This window comes from Salvia hispanica, chromosome 2 (genome assembly GCF_023119035.1).
Source record: "Salvia hispanica cultivar TCC Black 2014 chromosome 2, UniMelb_Shisp_WGS_1.0, whole genome shotgun sequence".
Lineage (NCBI taxonomy): Eukaryota > Viridiplantae > Streptophyta > Magnoliopsida > Lamiales > Lamiaceae > Salvia > Salvia hispanica.
The window spans coordinates 29,924,437-29,936,473 of NC_062966.1; the positions used below are offsets into that span (position 1 = coordinate 29,924,437).

Consider the following 12,037-nt stretch of genomic DNA (forward strand, 5'->3'; position numbering starts at 1 on the left):
TTATAAGATTGTTATTTAATTTAAAATTTTATATTAAATTAAATATATATAATTTAAAAGTCAAAACATGTGATATAGTGGAGTGAGTGAGAGGTTGTGATTAAATGGAGTAAGATTTAATTGAAATGATATTATTATAAAAATCGTGAACCCTTTTATGAGGTTCCTTTAATTTCCTTTTTATTTTAGTATTCAAATTTCAAAATTGAGACCCGAAATAATCCTTTGAATTTCATGGATTTAATATTGTATATTGAAACAATTGCATTTATAAAAAGTCAGAACTTTACAAATCTAAGAATTTAATTTGACAAAGTAAAAGCACAAGAATTTAATAAAATATGGGAGTATTTGAATTCTGTATTTCTATCATTAATTTAGGGAAAAGGTAGCAGTTCTATTTAATGTTTGACATAACCGAATACACCAATTTATATGCACAATTATATTAAAAAACAATTTATGTCCAATATTTCATATTTTTACTTTTAAAAATGATTATTTTAGAAAAAGTTTTACTCGTATGGGGTCGAATCTACTAATTCAAGAAAGCAGGGTTAATATTACTTTCAAGACTAAAGTTCCTTTTTGGTCCATAACATATGACGATTTTTTTATTTTGGTCCAGAACATTATCTTTTGAATTATTTGGTCCATCACAACTAAAAATAGGTCACATTTAGTCCAAATCTAACGGAACTGTTTAAATTTAACAGTCAACGTTTTTTAAATCGATTTTGACCGGATTAAGATAATAATTATATTTAATTAATGTCTAATATATAATTAGGTTAGGGTTAATTAGATATTAGAAATATGACTGCGGTTTCGGATTTCTCAAAGAGGTCGGCGCCGAACGACTTTTCCTCCGACGGAGCCTCTCCGCCGATGAAGGCGGAGGGAATCAACGGTCCAATTGCGATCAGCTCGTAACGGCCGAACACGGCGAGCGCTTCCGCCTCGAGCGAGTCGAAGGTGTTCACGAGCACCTTGGGCTTGCCCGGCTCGGCGTCGAGCAAGTCGAACTGCTCCTTAAACGCCGCAAACGCAAAATTATGCGTTTCCGAGGACGAAGGGAGGAGGACGGAGGGAAGGTCGGTTTTGGAGAGCGGCGGAGCTCCGGGGATTTGGATTTTCCAGCCTGGATTATCCGATTTCTCGGTGATTTCGTCGGAAAATCCTTTGAAATAGTGGTAGTATATGGTGAAGACGGTTGCGGGGTGGATCCAGAGTTGCGCGCTGGGGATGTGGAGCTCACGCGCCACCTCGGTCGCCCAGGGGAGGATGACCGTGTAGACTAGGCATGTGACGGGGCGGGCCTCCTCCGCTGCGGCGGCGATGGCTTCTCTCAAGGCCTTGGAGCCGTTGCTTCGTATACTAGTCATGAATTTTTTTGGTGTCGTAGCTGAGCTTGAAACCATCGTCGTATCCGTCGTCGAAGCCAAGGAAGGTTAGGCCCTTGGTGTCTGCCAAGCACCGGCACACGGAGATGCTGCCGGCAAAGGTGACGTAGATCCCCAAGTTTATTAGATAATATATATTAGACATTAATTAAATATAATTATTAACTTAATCCGGTCAAAATCGATTTAAAAATCGTTGACTGTTAAATTTTAACAGTTCCGTCACATTCGGACTAAATGTGACCCATTTTTATTTGTGATGAACTAAATAATTCAAAAGATAATGTTATGGACTAAAATAGAAAAATCATCATATGTTATGGACCAAAAAGAGACTTTAGTCTACTTTCAATTGCATTCACCTGAATATATTGCCAAAAATTTTCTCTTAAAAATACATACTGTACTAATTAATTTCAATAAAACAAACGCATTTAAATTTAATCACCCAGTCATCGTCGTCGAATGATACGTAATTTGTAAACACCGTTTTTCGAAACCAACCAAAAAATTTAAAGAAGAAAAAGAAAGAGTGATAATAGAGTCCAAATTTAGACGCACAACCAACCACCAAATGAGGTTTTAGAGATTAGTCTCCATTTCAATTTCCATTTCCATTTCCATTTTCAATTTCTGGGGATAGCTGTAGAAGGGGTCTCACTCACTGTACTTTCCAGCAAATTTCTTCTTCGATACTACCATAATCCAATCCTTTGTCATCTTCCATCACTTGGGTCAAATTCACAGCCATTAATTTCTCATCCACTTTCCTTTCACTCTTCAAAAACGTCTTCTTCCTTTTCCTTGGAAGAATAGATACATATATGTATCCTTTTCTCTCTATAAAGTGCATCTGATCCAATTTTCTCTCTTTCCCCTTCGAGGAAGAAGAAGAAGAAGAAGAGGAAGAGGGTTTATCGTCAAGGTCTGGACCAGGAGATTTTATGTCGGCAAGTTTTGATTTGGTTGCTGTGTTTGGGTCTCCATCCTCGAACCTCTGTTTCTCCTCTTCTTCTTCGCTCTTCTCTGCTCGCTGCATGCGCGAATCCCTCTGCTGTTCACCTCAGCAGAGCGCTCTCTCTCTTGCCCCAACCGTTTCGATGCGTTTGAGGCCCAAAAGGTATTTTCTTCTCTCCCTCTTTAAACCCTAGGGGTTTTCCCCCTTTCTCTCTCTTGTTCAATTGCTGGCTTTTATGAGCCAGATCTGTTCATTTGATGCATGTTTGTTCAATTAATTTTGTATGGTAACATCAAATTGATAAATAATTTAAGGTTTGTATGGGTAATTTTCATTTGCAGGACTAGTTCTGGAGTTGAGTGTTTTGGGGGTTATCACATAAACCGGTTCAATCTCTTCTTGTTCTTGCGAGGGCCTCTCATCACTTAACAATCTCTTTAATTAACCCCCTTTTAAAAAGTTTTGTTAACCGATTTTCTGTTTTTGAGTTTTTAATTTTGAGGGGGGCAAGGTTTTGGTAGGTGTTTATCAGAGAAAAAATGGCAGAGCCGCGAAAATCAATTTCTTCAAACCGTGAAAACCTAACTAGAAAGCCGAGAGTCAAGCCTCCTCCCTTCAAACCTATGCGCCGGGTTCGAATCGTCTGCAACGACCCTTACGCCACCGATTCCTCCGACGACGAGGCGGTGGTGAAGCGGGTCAAGCGCATTGTCCGGGAAGTCTGCTTCCCCGTAGACGGCTCTGCTTCGAAAACCCCTGATTTGGAGAGCTCTTCGATTCAGGAGAGTAGCAGCAGCGAGAGGAAGTTGAGCTCTACTCTGGGGAAATACAGAGGCGTGCGCCAGCGCAAATGGGGGAAATGGGCGGCCGAGATCCGCGATCCGGTGAAGCAGAAGAGGGTGTGGCTTGGCACCTACAACACCGCGGAGGAGGCGTCCGATGCGTATGAGCGCAAGCGGTTGGAATTCGATGCGCTGACCGGTAATGCCGATGGCAAGACTGTTTTCACTATGGTTGTTGCTACTGATCAGCAGCTGACTGATGCTGTCTCCGCCTCCGAGGATTCCAGTGGGAGCATCGTCTCGCTGACCTCACACGCGTCGCAAAACTCCTCTAGCTCAGACTTGGCAACGGAGGCGGGCAAGTTTGAGGATGCCCTCGATGAGGTGATGGACGACGAGCTGGCCGCGTTGGCGAAGATTGGGGAGGAGATTGAGCTCGAATTCGAGCTTGACTCGCTTATGATGGCGGACGACCCGTTGGATGATATTGTGTTTGGTCTGAATGATCTCCCGATATGCGGATTTGGTGCTGGAGATCGGGCTGGGGCGTTGCCGGATTTCAGCTTCGACTTTAACTGTGTGGAGGCGGTGTCGTGGATGGACGAGGCAGCAGTTCCGGTGATGGGCGGAGCAGCGGCGCCCCTCAATATAGCATGCCCATAAGTTTTGCAGCTAGTAATAGTATTATTATTGTTGTTAGTTATATTAATATTATAGCAGAGGCGTTTAAGTTTATTCTGAAAATGAGTTTTTTTTTTGAGGATTTTGTGAGGTTGAAGTTGAGCCCTTTGGGTTTTGTTGTAGCCGTCCAAAGGCATTGAGATTGAGTTGTGTGTGTTGAATTTCTACTACTATGTCTCGCTTTTTGATCTAAATTTGAGGTGTAATGAAACTTGATATGTTGTTATGAGTTGCAGCGTTGATTTGATTTTGATTTTGATGGGACTGAATTTAGGTGGTGTTGCAATTATGAAAAAGCTGTGCTAGTTGATTGAGTTGTGGTGGCTTCACTGTTTAGGCTGCTACACACTTTGTTGACTTTTTTTTTTATTCCAACTGCATTTAAGTTTTGCTTTTTAATTTGACATTAATTCATCTGTTTCACTCTGTTTCGATTACGAGAACATATACTAGTATTAGAAATATTTTTACTATTATCGATCCCTATTTACTGTTTGAAATTGTTACATTGGCCTAAGTTGTGATCAAGAAATAACTAGTAAATCATAATCTACGAGTATAATATTATTTTAAGACCAATTTAGTTCAGAAGGAGGTCATTTTTAGATTTAGTTCATAGCCCTGAACTAAAACGATATATAAACAAAAAAGATTTTCAAATGATTTTTGTGCTTTTAATTCCATCCTTCCATTTTTAATTTAGTAGGAGTTGTTGGAGATATGTCTTCTAATTATGCTTTAGGACTTGGTTAATTTTTCATGATTGTTCTTTGATATAGTCTTTATATGCTGAGACGGTGAGACCGGCTTTAATTTGATATAACTTACAAAAGTTATTTCTATTGTTCATTAAAGTTAAAATTGGTCAATGTAATGCGGATTGTGCAACGAAGAAAACGAGTATCACTCTAATTTTCTTCACACATGACAGCAAATTCAAGATTTTTTTGTTCAATTTAATTATTTTAGTATGCCGACATTATGGAAATATCTGGGAAATGTTCCCTACTGTTTCATCACCAACTGTTCTTAGATTTTTGACAAACTAATTTTGGATTATCTATAACCTTTTTTTTATTGTCTTATAAACCAAGGCAAACCTCCTAGATCAACAAATTTTACTGTACAATGATCAATTAGAAATCATAACTAAATATATAATGCAAGTGTAGTGAATTTTGACTACGTAAAATTTATAAGTATGTTTGAAAAGAATTCTAATTGAATTGTATGACTCTTGCACTTGTCTATTTTTCGGAATAAGAACTAGTAGTACTTTTTGGGTCGATTTTATGGCTGTATATATTTATGATTGATATCTCGCAGTATAAGTTGTGATATTTGATGAAATTGTTGTTTCACCTAAAGTAAGATGAAAAATAAATGTTGAGCTCCGTGCGTTGTTATTGGTAGTTAAGAATAATGATAATGTTGGGTTTGGAACATGTGTTGGTCGACACATGTTTTTCTAGATACACAAAAGTGGTGGTTGAAATTTGAAAGAAATATCAACCAAGAGAAAAGTAAAACTTAATTCCGCCATCGTCGATTTAATTGCTGACTTTATTCTCATAGGTTACCACCTCACTATACGTATTTAATTTGTACAATTATTAACGACTAATTCCTCCTTTTTCTTCTTCCTATTTTGTAGGCAAATTGGTGTTTTGTTGAATAAATTAGTGCATATTTAAATGTATGATGCATCTAACCTAATTAGCAATCATCAATAGTACTAGTACTTATTTAAGAGTTATTGATTCACAATTAAGATTTTTAAGATTTGAGAGAGAATTTAAAACGCGATTCACCCAAAATAGGGAAGTATTCCCTAAAATGTTAAAAAGACAACAAATTAATAAAGAAAGCTTTAAACTAAAGTATAAGCTGAAATTGTTTAAGATAATTATTTAAGATAAAAGAAACATTTTCTACATAAGGAAAAAAGTAAAAGATAAATACTAGTGCATTATCTTCAAAATAGGAAAAAAGAAACTATTGCATTCACAAAAAGTTCTTTACAAAAACCCTTTAAAATAGTTCTATTTATGAATAAACACTTATCCTCTCCCACGTTTAATTGAATAAAGAATTGACACGTTTTTCTTCTTCTGAAAACAGCACGGATCATTACCTAAATAAATTACCGAACAATAGGAAAGAATAAGTTGTGAATCTTGTGATAGTTTAGAAGATTGTGAAAAATTGTTAGAAGATTAAACATGGTAAATTGGTTATTAAGAACATCTCCAACGGCGGACGCCTCGGAAGTCTGATCATACGTCCGCCGCTGTGAACGAAATGGTAGGACACGCCTGTCCCATTTACCCGTCGGATGGGCTCGGACATCCGCCCGACGTCCGAGCGGACGTCCGCCACTGTGGCGTGGGTCGGACGTCCTATTAAATTTGATTTAAAAAAATAAAATAAAATTCTATAAATACGGCTCGTTGAACTTCATTTCATTCACACCACTTGTGTTGACAAGTTTCTCTCTCTAAACTCTATTTTCAAGTATATCTAAAATGGCTAGTAGTCGTGCGGATGGTAGTGGCGGGGGCGCTAGTGATAGTAATAGTGATAGTGATAGTGATAATGAATTGGATCTCGCTGTGGAAGGGGCAATTGATCGATTGCTACGGCAGAGGCAGCAGCGACGGCAGCAGGCGGTGGTACCTTGGCCGATCCATCGCCGACGTCATGTACCTCGAGACCACATTGCTGCACATCTTCGGTTGTATCAGGACTACTTCGCTCCGCAGCCGTGTTTTGGGGATGCCTTATTCCGGCGACGTTTTAGGATGCATCGTCCGCTGTTTATGCATATCGTGGGTGCTTTAGAGAGAAGATATGAGTATTTCAGGATCGGGGAGGATGCGGGCTGGCAAACCCGGACACACGCCCTTACTGAAGTGCACTTCTGCCGCAATCGGAAGCTGGCGTACGGAGGCCGGCCGACATGTTCGACAGTACCTCCACATTGGCGAGTCGTCGGTCGTCGAGTGTCTGCAGAATTTTTGCGCGGGCGTTAGAGCGATATTCGGGGATCGCTATCTTCGGAGTCCGAGCCCCTGACTGCCAGCAGTGCTGATAAATATGCACGGGTTCTCTGGGATGTTGGGCAGCATATATTGTATGCATTGGGAGTGGAAGAACTGCCTCGCCGCCTGGAAAGGGATCCACACTTTCGGCTTCAAAGCAAGCATCCCACGATGATCCTTGAAGTTGTAGCTGACTACCGGCTGTGGATATGGCATGCTTATTTTGGAGTCGCCGGATCGAACAACGACCTCAACGTCCTCCAGTCGTCGCCCCTATTCAACGATCAGTGCAATGGCGTTGGTCTCGCCATCAGTTTCATCGCCAACTACAACCAACATAATATGGGATACTATTTGGCGGATGAGATATACCCAAACTGGCCCATCTTTGTGAAGACGATCAAGCATGCGATCGGACCAAAGAAGTCCTACTTTGCGAGCCGTCAGGAGGCAGCGCGCAAGGATGTTGAGCGGGCATTTGGTGTGCTCCAGAGTCGATGGGCGATGGTGAAGGGTCCTTCACGGATGGTATATTCCCAACATCGGCGACATCATGTACGCATGTATCGTTTTGCACAACATGCTTGTCGAAAGTGAAGGTGACGAACTGACTCAGTGGACCAACGAAGATGATACGGGTGCCGGTCCAAGCCACGGCGTGGCCAGCGCGAATGTGAACATGGGGGTACCTCATGGAGAGGTTGAGCGGTTGCGCGCATTTGCCGACATGCGGCAAAGAGATGCCCATATTCGACTTCAGGAGGATATCATCGAAAATGTTTGGACGCGGAGGGGTGGACGTTGATGTGGTTGCTTTTTTTTGTTGACTATGTAATTTTTTTTTCCGAATAATGTATGTTTTTTTAATGAAATATTCGCATTTCCCCGTTCGTATTCGTATCGAAATTTTAATTCCGTAAATTGAATAATTGTGAATTTAATTTTATCGCGGGAAGTCCTAGTGGGAAGTCCTAGTGATGTGGTAGTAGAATGGGAAGTCCTAATGATGATGTGGCAGAAAGTTTTTGTGGAAAGTCCCAGTGGCAGGAAGTATACGAAAATTAATAGAATTGGAATCGTTCGGAAGGGATATCTTGGGAGAGAATCTCTCTTAACGTTTGAGTTGATTAAGAACAAAATAAAATGAACCGGCCAACAGTTGAATCTGTTTGACTTTTTAAAATTATTTTAGATTTAAAAAAAACGAACTAAAGTACCGGTATCGTCTTTGATTCTAGTAATAAGAAACGTGAGTAAAAGAGATTATTATTGAATGAAATGATTTGTGTTAATAACTTTGTATTTGAACTTATTGATTAACTTGTAAATTTGTTGAAAATGTAATGTTATTGAGATTTAAGATTTGTATTCTACAACATTATTTGGACTCAAGTAGTGATCAGATTGGTACAATGTTGCGTCAATTTGTTTAATGATCCGATTTCGAAAACATCAAGTTTAACAAACTAACAAAGAATTTTATAAAGCAGAAATGATAACAACATCAAAATAGAAGAATTGAAAGGATTTAAAACATGAAATTTGATACTATTGTGGAGTAACGGGCCTAATAGCCTATATACTACTCCATGAGGAATGGGTTATTAATATTTGGACTTGATATTTGATATGCTCGATTAATGTGAAAAAAGTATTGGAATTGATATCACAACTACTGATGAGGTTCCGCTGCTAGCTAAAGATTTTCCGTGGAAATATGAAATTGACACGTGATAGGAGGAAGGGATCCTGCGGCGGCGATGATTTCAAGAATTTGGTCTTTGCGGCGTGGAGATTGTTGATCGGAATGGATTTCTTGTTGGGGAATTCAGCAAGGTGGATGATCTCAGCATTTCCACAGCGGACGACGGCGTCGTTTTGGAAGATTAACTTTGATTTCTTGTAACTTGTAACGCAACTGAGCCACTCTGTAAATAATCGTTTTTTTCCTTGGTGTTTTTGTTTTCAATTTTGTATGAATACAATCGTATGATGACCATTCTCATTTGTCAAAATTAAAAACTAAGCCTAATGAAAATTGAATAAAGAGCAAACCAGAAACCGAAATCAAAGTTTTGAAAGTTTCAATTTAACTGAGCCAAGCCATGAGCAATAAATAACTACTCCTTCAGTCCTATAAAAATACAGACTTTGGTGATGGTCACATATTTTAATTTCATCCTATAAAAATAAGGACTTTGGCGATGTCACATGTTTTAAGTTCGTCCTATAAAAATAAGGACTTTGGCAATATTACATGTTTTGATGCGAAATTGGTGAAATAAGAAAGATGTAACAAAGGACATAATGCAATGGAGTAGCATAGACTTTCTTGTTTAAATTCAAGAAGAGAAGTAGCAAAAGTTAAATCTATGGAACGTCCTCTACCAAATTTACACACAAAGATATGTTTTTCTTTTCCCTTTATACTTGGCACCAAAGATCAGATTTGCATCTAGTATTTTACTCATTGGGATTATTGTCATAACTCATAACAGAAAGCCGTAAACAATACCAGGCCGGAAAAAGTAAAACTCCCATTTCATGACTTCGTTAGAGGGAATTAACTATGTTACCATAATTCAGACCCTGAACAAGGATTAACGTCGTGGAGGACCACCGCGTTTGTCGTATGATCCCCAGGGGCCAGGGCCATATACATCCCCATATGGGCCTGGGTATCTTGTTTCAGGGCTCCCATTCAGAAGTCCATATCCTCCAGCACCTGGGTAAACAATAAATGTCAAGCTAACAAACAATGTTTTTAAGGTTTGACCAAGTGTTTCAACTTTCAAGCGTAATTCTATGCTTCTTCCTGTGTGTGTGAGAGATAGTGAGTAGAGAGGTTCATGAGTCAGGCTATATGTGAAACAACTGATTCTTACCCCTCCTGTCAGCACTTGCTTGTTCAGCACGCAGCTTTTCAATTTCTCGAGCCATTGCAATAAGGTTTTTCTCCATGGCTCTATTTTGTTCTGCCAACTCTTCATTTCCTTTCTTCTCATATTCATATACCCTCCTGAATAATGATGTGGCAGCAGAAGATTCATTCAGAAACCAAACCTATTTAGTAATTTACAGCTAAATCGCTTTCGAATTTTCTGGTTATTTCTATGTACAAGTTCAAATTCTCTGTCATCACTCTAGCATGATAAACGATTAAATGATAGGGTAGTTATAGCAGAATCAATCAAGTATACGCCCATTTCATACCTCGCATCAACCAGCTCTTTGCGCATCTTATCAATGTCAGACTTCATAGGAGCTACTTGCTTATTTTCAGATTGAAGTCTATTAATATCCTTTGTCATATTTTGAGCCTGGGACGATAGTTCCTTATTTTGTGCACTCAATTTCTGTGTGTCCGCCCTTAATTGCACAATCTCTACTCTCAGAGGTTCAGCGGAGCGAAGTTCAGCCTCTAGTTTCATTGCCCTCTCGATCAGTTCCCTTCTTCTGGCCTCTTTATCAGCATGCATTTTCGGGATAACCTGATTCAATCTGTGAATTTCATCTTTCACAGAAGTCAAATCCCTCTGAAGCATCACATTGTCATCAATGACATGTCTATTCTCAGTAAGGAGCCTCTGAATGTCTCTGTGTTGGAACTCAAGTTCCTCTTCCAGTACCGCAGGATGTGGAGGAAGTGGCATTGGCATCCCGTGTGGAAGTGAACGTGGATCTTCATGGGCACCTCGGAAACTATCAGGGTGGTGGGGCATCCGGTTTCTCCCAGCCATAAGGAGGAGACTGCATAAGCCGTTAAGAAGAGTAATGGGTAAACATTATAACTGGAATTAATGCCAGAAACGACATAAAAATAGAATAAATGGTTCTGAACTGATCTTCCCACTTACAGATTTGCAAGCACTACTACCATCATCTATGAGACTGCAATAACTAATATTAAATGTTCAAATGTTTTTGTAATATTTTTACTGTTGGTCATTCAAAAATACTCTATCCTCCACAAAATTGACTAAGCCCGAAACTATGACAGGATATGCAATTGTAGTAATAATCATTGAAAGAATGAAGATCCAACATTTGCTGAGGTATAAGAAAGATAGTATGTTACGCATGAATTGAAGGCCAGGAAAGGGAAAAAGGAGAAGCAGAAGTATACTGCATAATTCTAATCTACATTACACAATAGTGGCATGGATGAATGCAAATATAGTTTTTAAGACATATAGGTGTTCATATAAGGTGTTTTAATAGATATGCAGCAGGAAGCAGCATAACAGACACAAGGCATACGAATAGGAAATACATATAGACTGAGTACAACAATCTCTAAGCTGCATAAAAGGCCAAGTTACAATAAGATTTTAGTTATGAGAAGCCATTTCTTATATCAAAGTTGCATAGTTCTAAGGGAGTTTTACAGCACAAAGAAGCAAAATCACAGCGGAAAGGGATGGGGGCATAAGCTGGACTTGAAAATTATACTGCCTGCTATCATTTTTGTTCATACATTGTAAAATAGCAGTTACAATAACCTAGTGAGGGACAGGTTCTACTCCAATTGTATCATTCTCTACCTTCCTAATTCCTCCCAGTATGTGCTAACACATCGAGGTATATTATTATATGGAATTTTATACAGCAAAATACGAATTCAGGCACGAAAAAACGTTACTGCAGTTTTAATTTTCTATCAGTAAAATAAAAAACAACGTAGGGTTAATTTCGTTTCAATTCCACTCACTCAATTTTAACCATTGTTAAAGAGAAACATAAAAAAATCAAAGCTTAAATCTTAAAAGACTTCAGCAGCTATGCAAATTTCTCAACAGTATAAAAAACTTTCGGGTAAAGTCATTATCAGCATGAAGAAATACAGGCAACAAGAAAAGCAATACGCGAATTTGACAGACGAAACCGTAAGCTCGACGAAGAAAACTAAACCTAGAAAAAGAAAATTGAGACAATAAAGCTAAGCTATTTCCAGATTTTTTAGATGTAAGTTCAGGAAATTCGTACCTGTGAATCGCAAGAGGTTTAAACCAAATTGAAATTGTGAATTTGATCGTTTGAGGGTTTCTACTTGCCACTGCTGAATGCAGAAGACTCCGATTTACGACGTCGTTTGCCCTTTACGTCATACAGTACTGTATTAAATTCAACGCAATTGAATTCTTAGGACTAATTATTTCATTCATACACAAA

At 38.9% G+C, this 12,037-nt stretch overlaps 3 protein-coding genes across 3 annotated transcripts; 1 reads left to right on the forward strand and 2 right to left on the reverse strand.

Moving 5' to 3' along the window:
• Positions 1–797: 797 nt before the first annotated feature.
• Positions 798–1,421, reverse strand: LOC125206767 (UDP-glycosyltransferase 75C1-like). The gene has a single exon (XM_048105993.1). The coding sequence runs from the start codon at positions 1,419–1,421 to the stop codon at positions 798–800; it is 624 nt and encodes a 207-aa protein (XP_047961950.1).
• Positions 1,422–1,980: 559 nt separating this feature from the next.
• LOC125207320 (ethylene-responsive transcription factor ERF118-like) lies at positions 1,981–4,053 on the forward strand. Its single transcript, XM_048106610.1, has 2 exons — positions 1,981–2,523; positions 2,703–4,053. The coding sequence occupies exon 2, from the start codon at positions 2,901–2,903 to the stop codon at positions 3,804–3,806; it is 906 nt and encodes a 301-aa protein (XP_047962567.1). The 5' UTR covers positions 1,981–2,523; positions 2,703–2,900; the 3' UTR covers positions 3,807–4,053.
• Positions 4,054–9,170: 5,117 nt separating this feature from the next.
• Positions 9,171–11,979, reverse strand: LOC125204095 (protein FLX-like 3). The gene is made up of 4 exons (XM_048102650.1): positions 11,852–11,979; positions 10,079–10,615; positions 9,751–9,884; positions 9,171–9,590 (listed from the first exon to the last, which is right to left on the reverse strand). The coding sequence occupies exons 2-4, from the start codon at positions 10,603–10,605 to the stop codon at positions 9,466–9,468; spliced, it is 786 nt and encodes a 261-aa protein (XP_047958607.1). The 5' UTR covers positions 10,606–10,615; positions 11,852–11,979; the 3' UTR covers positions 9,171–9,465.
• Between the last annotated feature and the right edge of the window lie 58 nt (positions 11,980–12,037).

Excerpts from the sequence above, each read along its gene's own strand:
- LOC125207320 (XM_048106610.1), top strand. The coding sequence starts at position 2,901 with ATGGCAGAGCCGCGAAAATCAATTTCTTCAAACCGTGAAAACCTAACT.
- LOC125204095 (XM_048102650.1), bottom strand. The coding sequence starts at position 10,605 with ATGGCTGGGAGAAACCGGATGCCCCACCACCCTGATAGTTTCCGAGGT. Across the intron at positions 9,885-10,078 it reads AAAGAGCTGGTTGATGCGAG|GAGGGTATATGAATATGAGA; the intron begins GTATGAAATGGG and ends ATCATTATTCAG. Across the intron at positions 9,591-9,750 it reads AGCAAGTGCTGACAGGAGGG|GTGCTGGAGGATATGGACTT; the intron begins GTAAGAATCAGT and ends TTGTTTACCCAG.
- LOC125206767 (XM_048105993.1), bottom strand. The coding sequence starts at position 1,421 with ATGGTTTCAAGCTCAGCTACGACACCAAAAAAATTCATGACTAGTATA.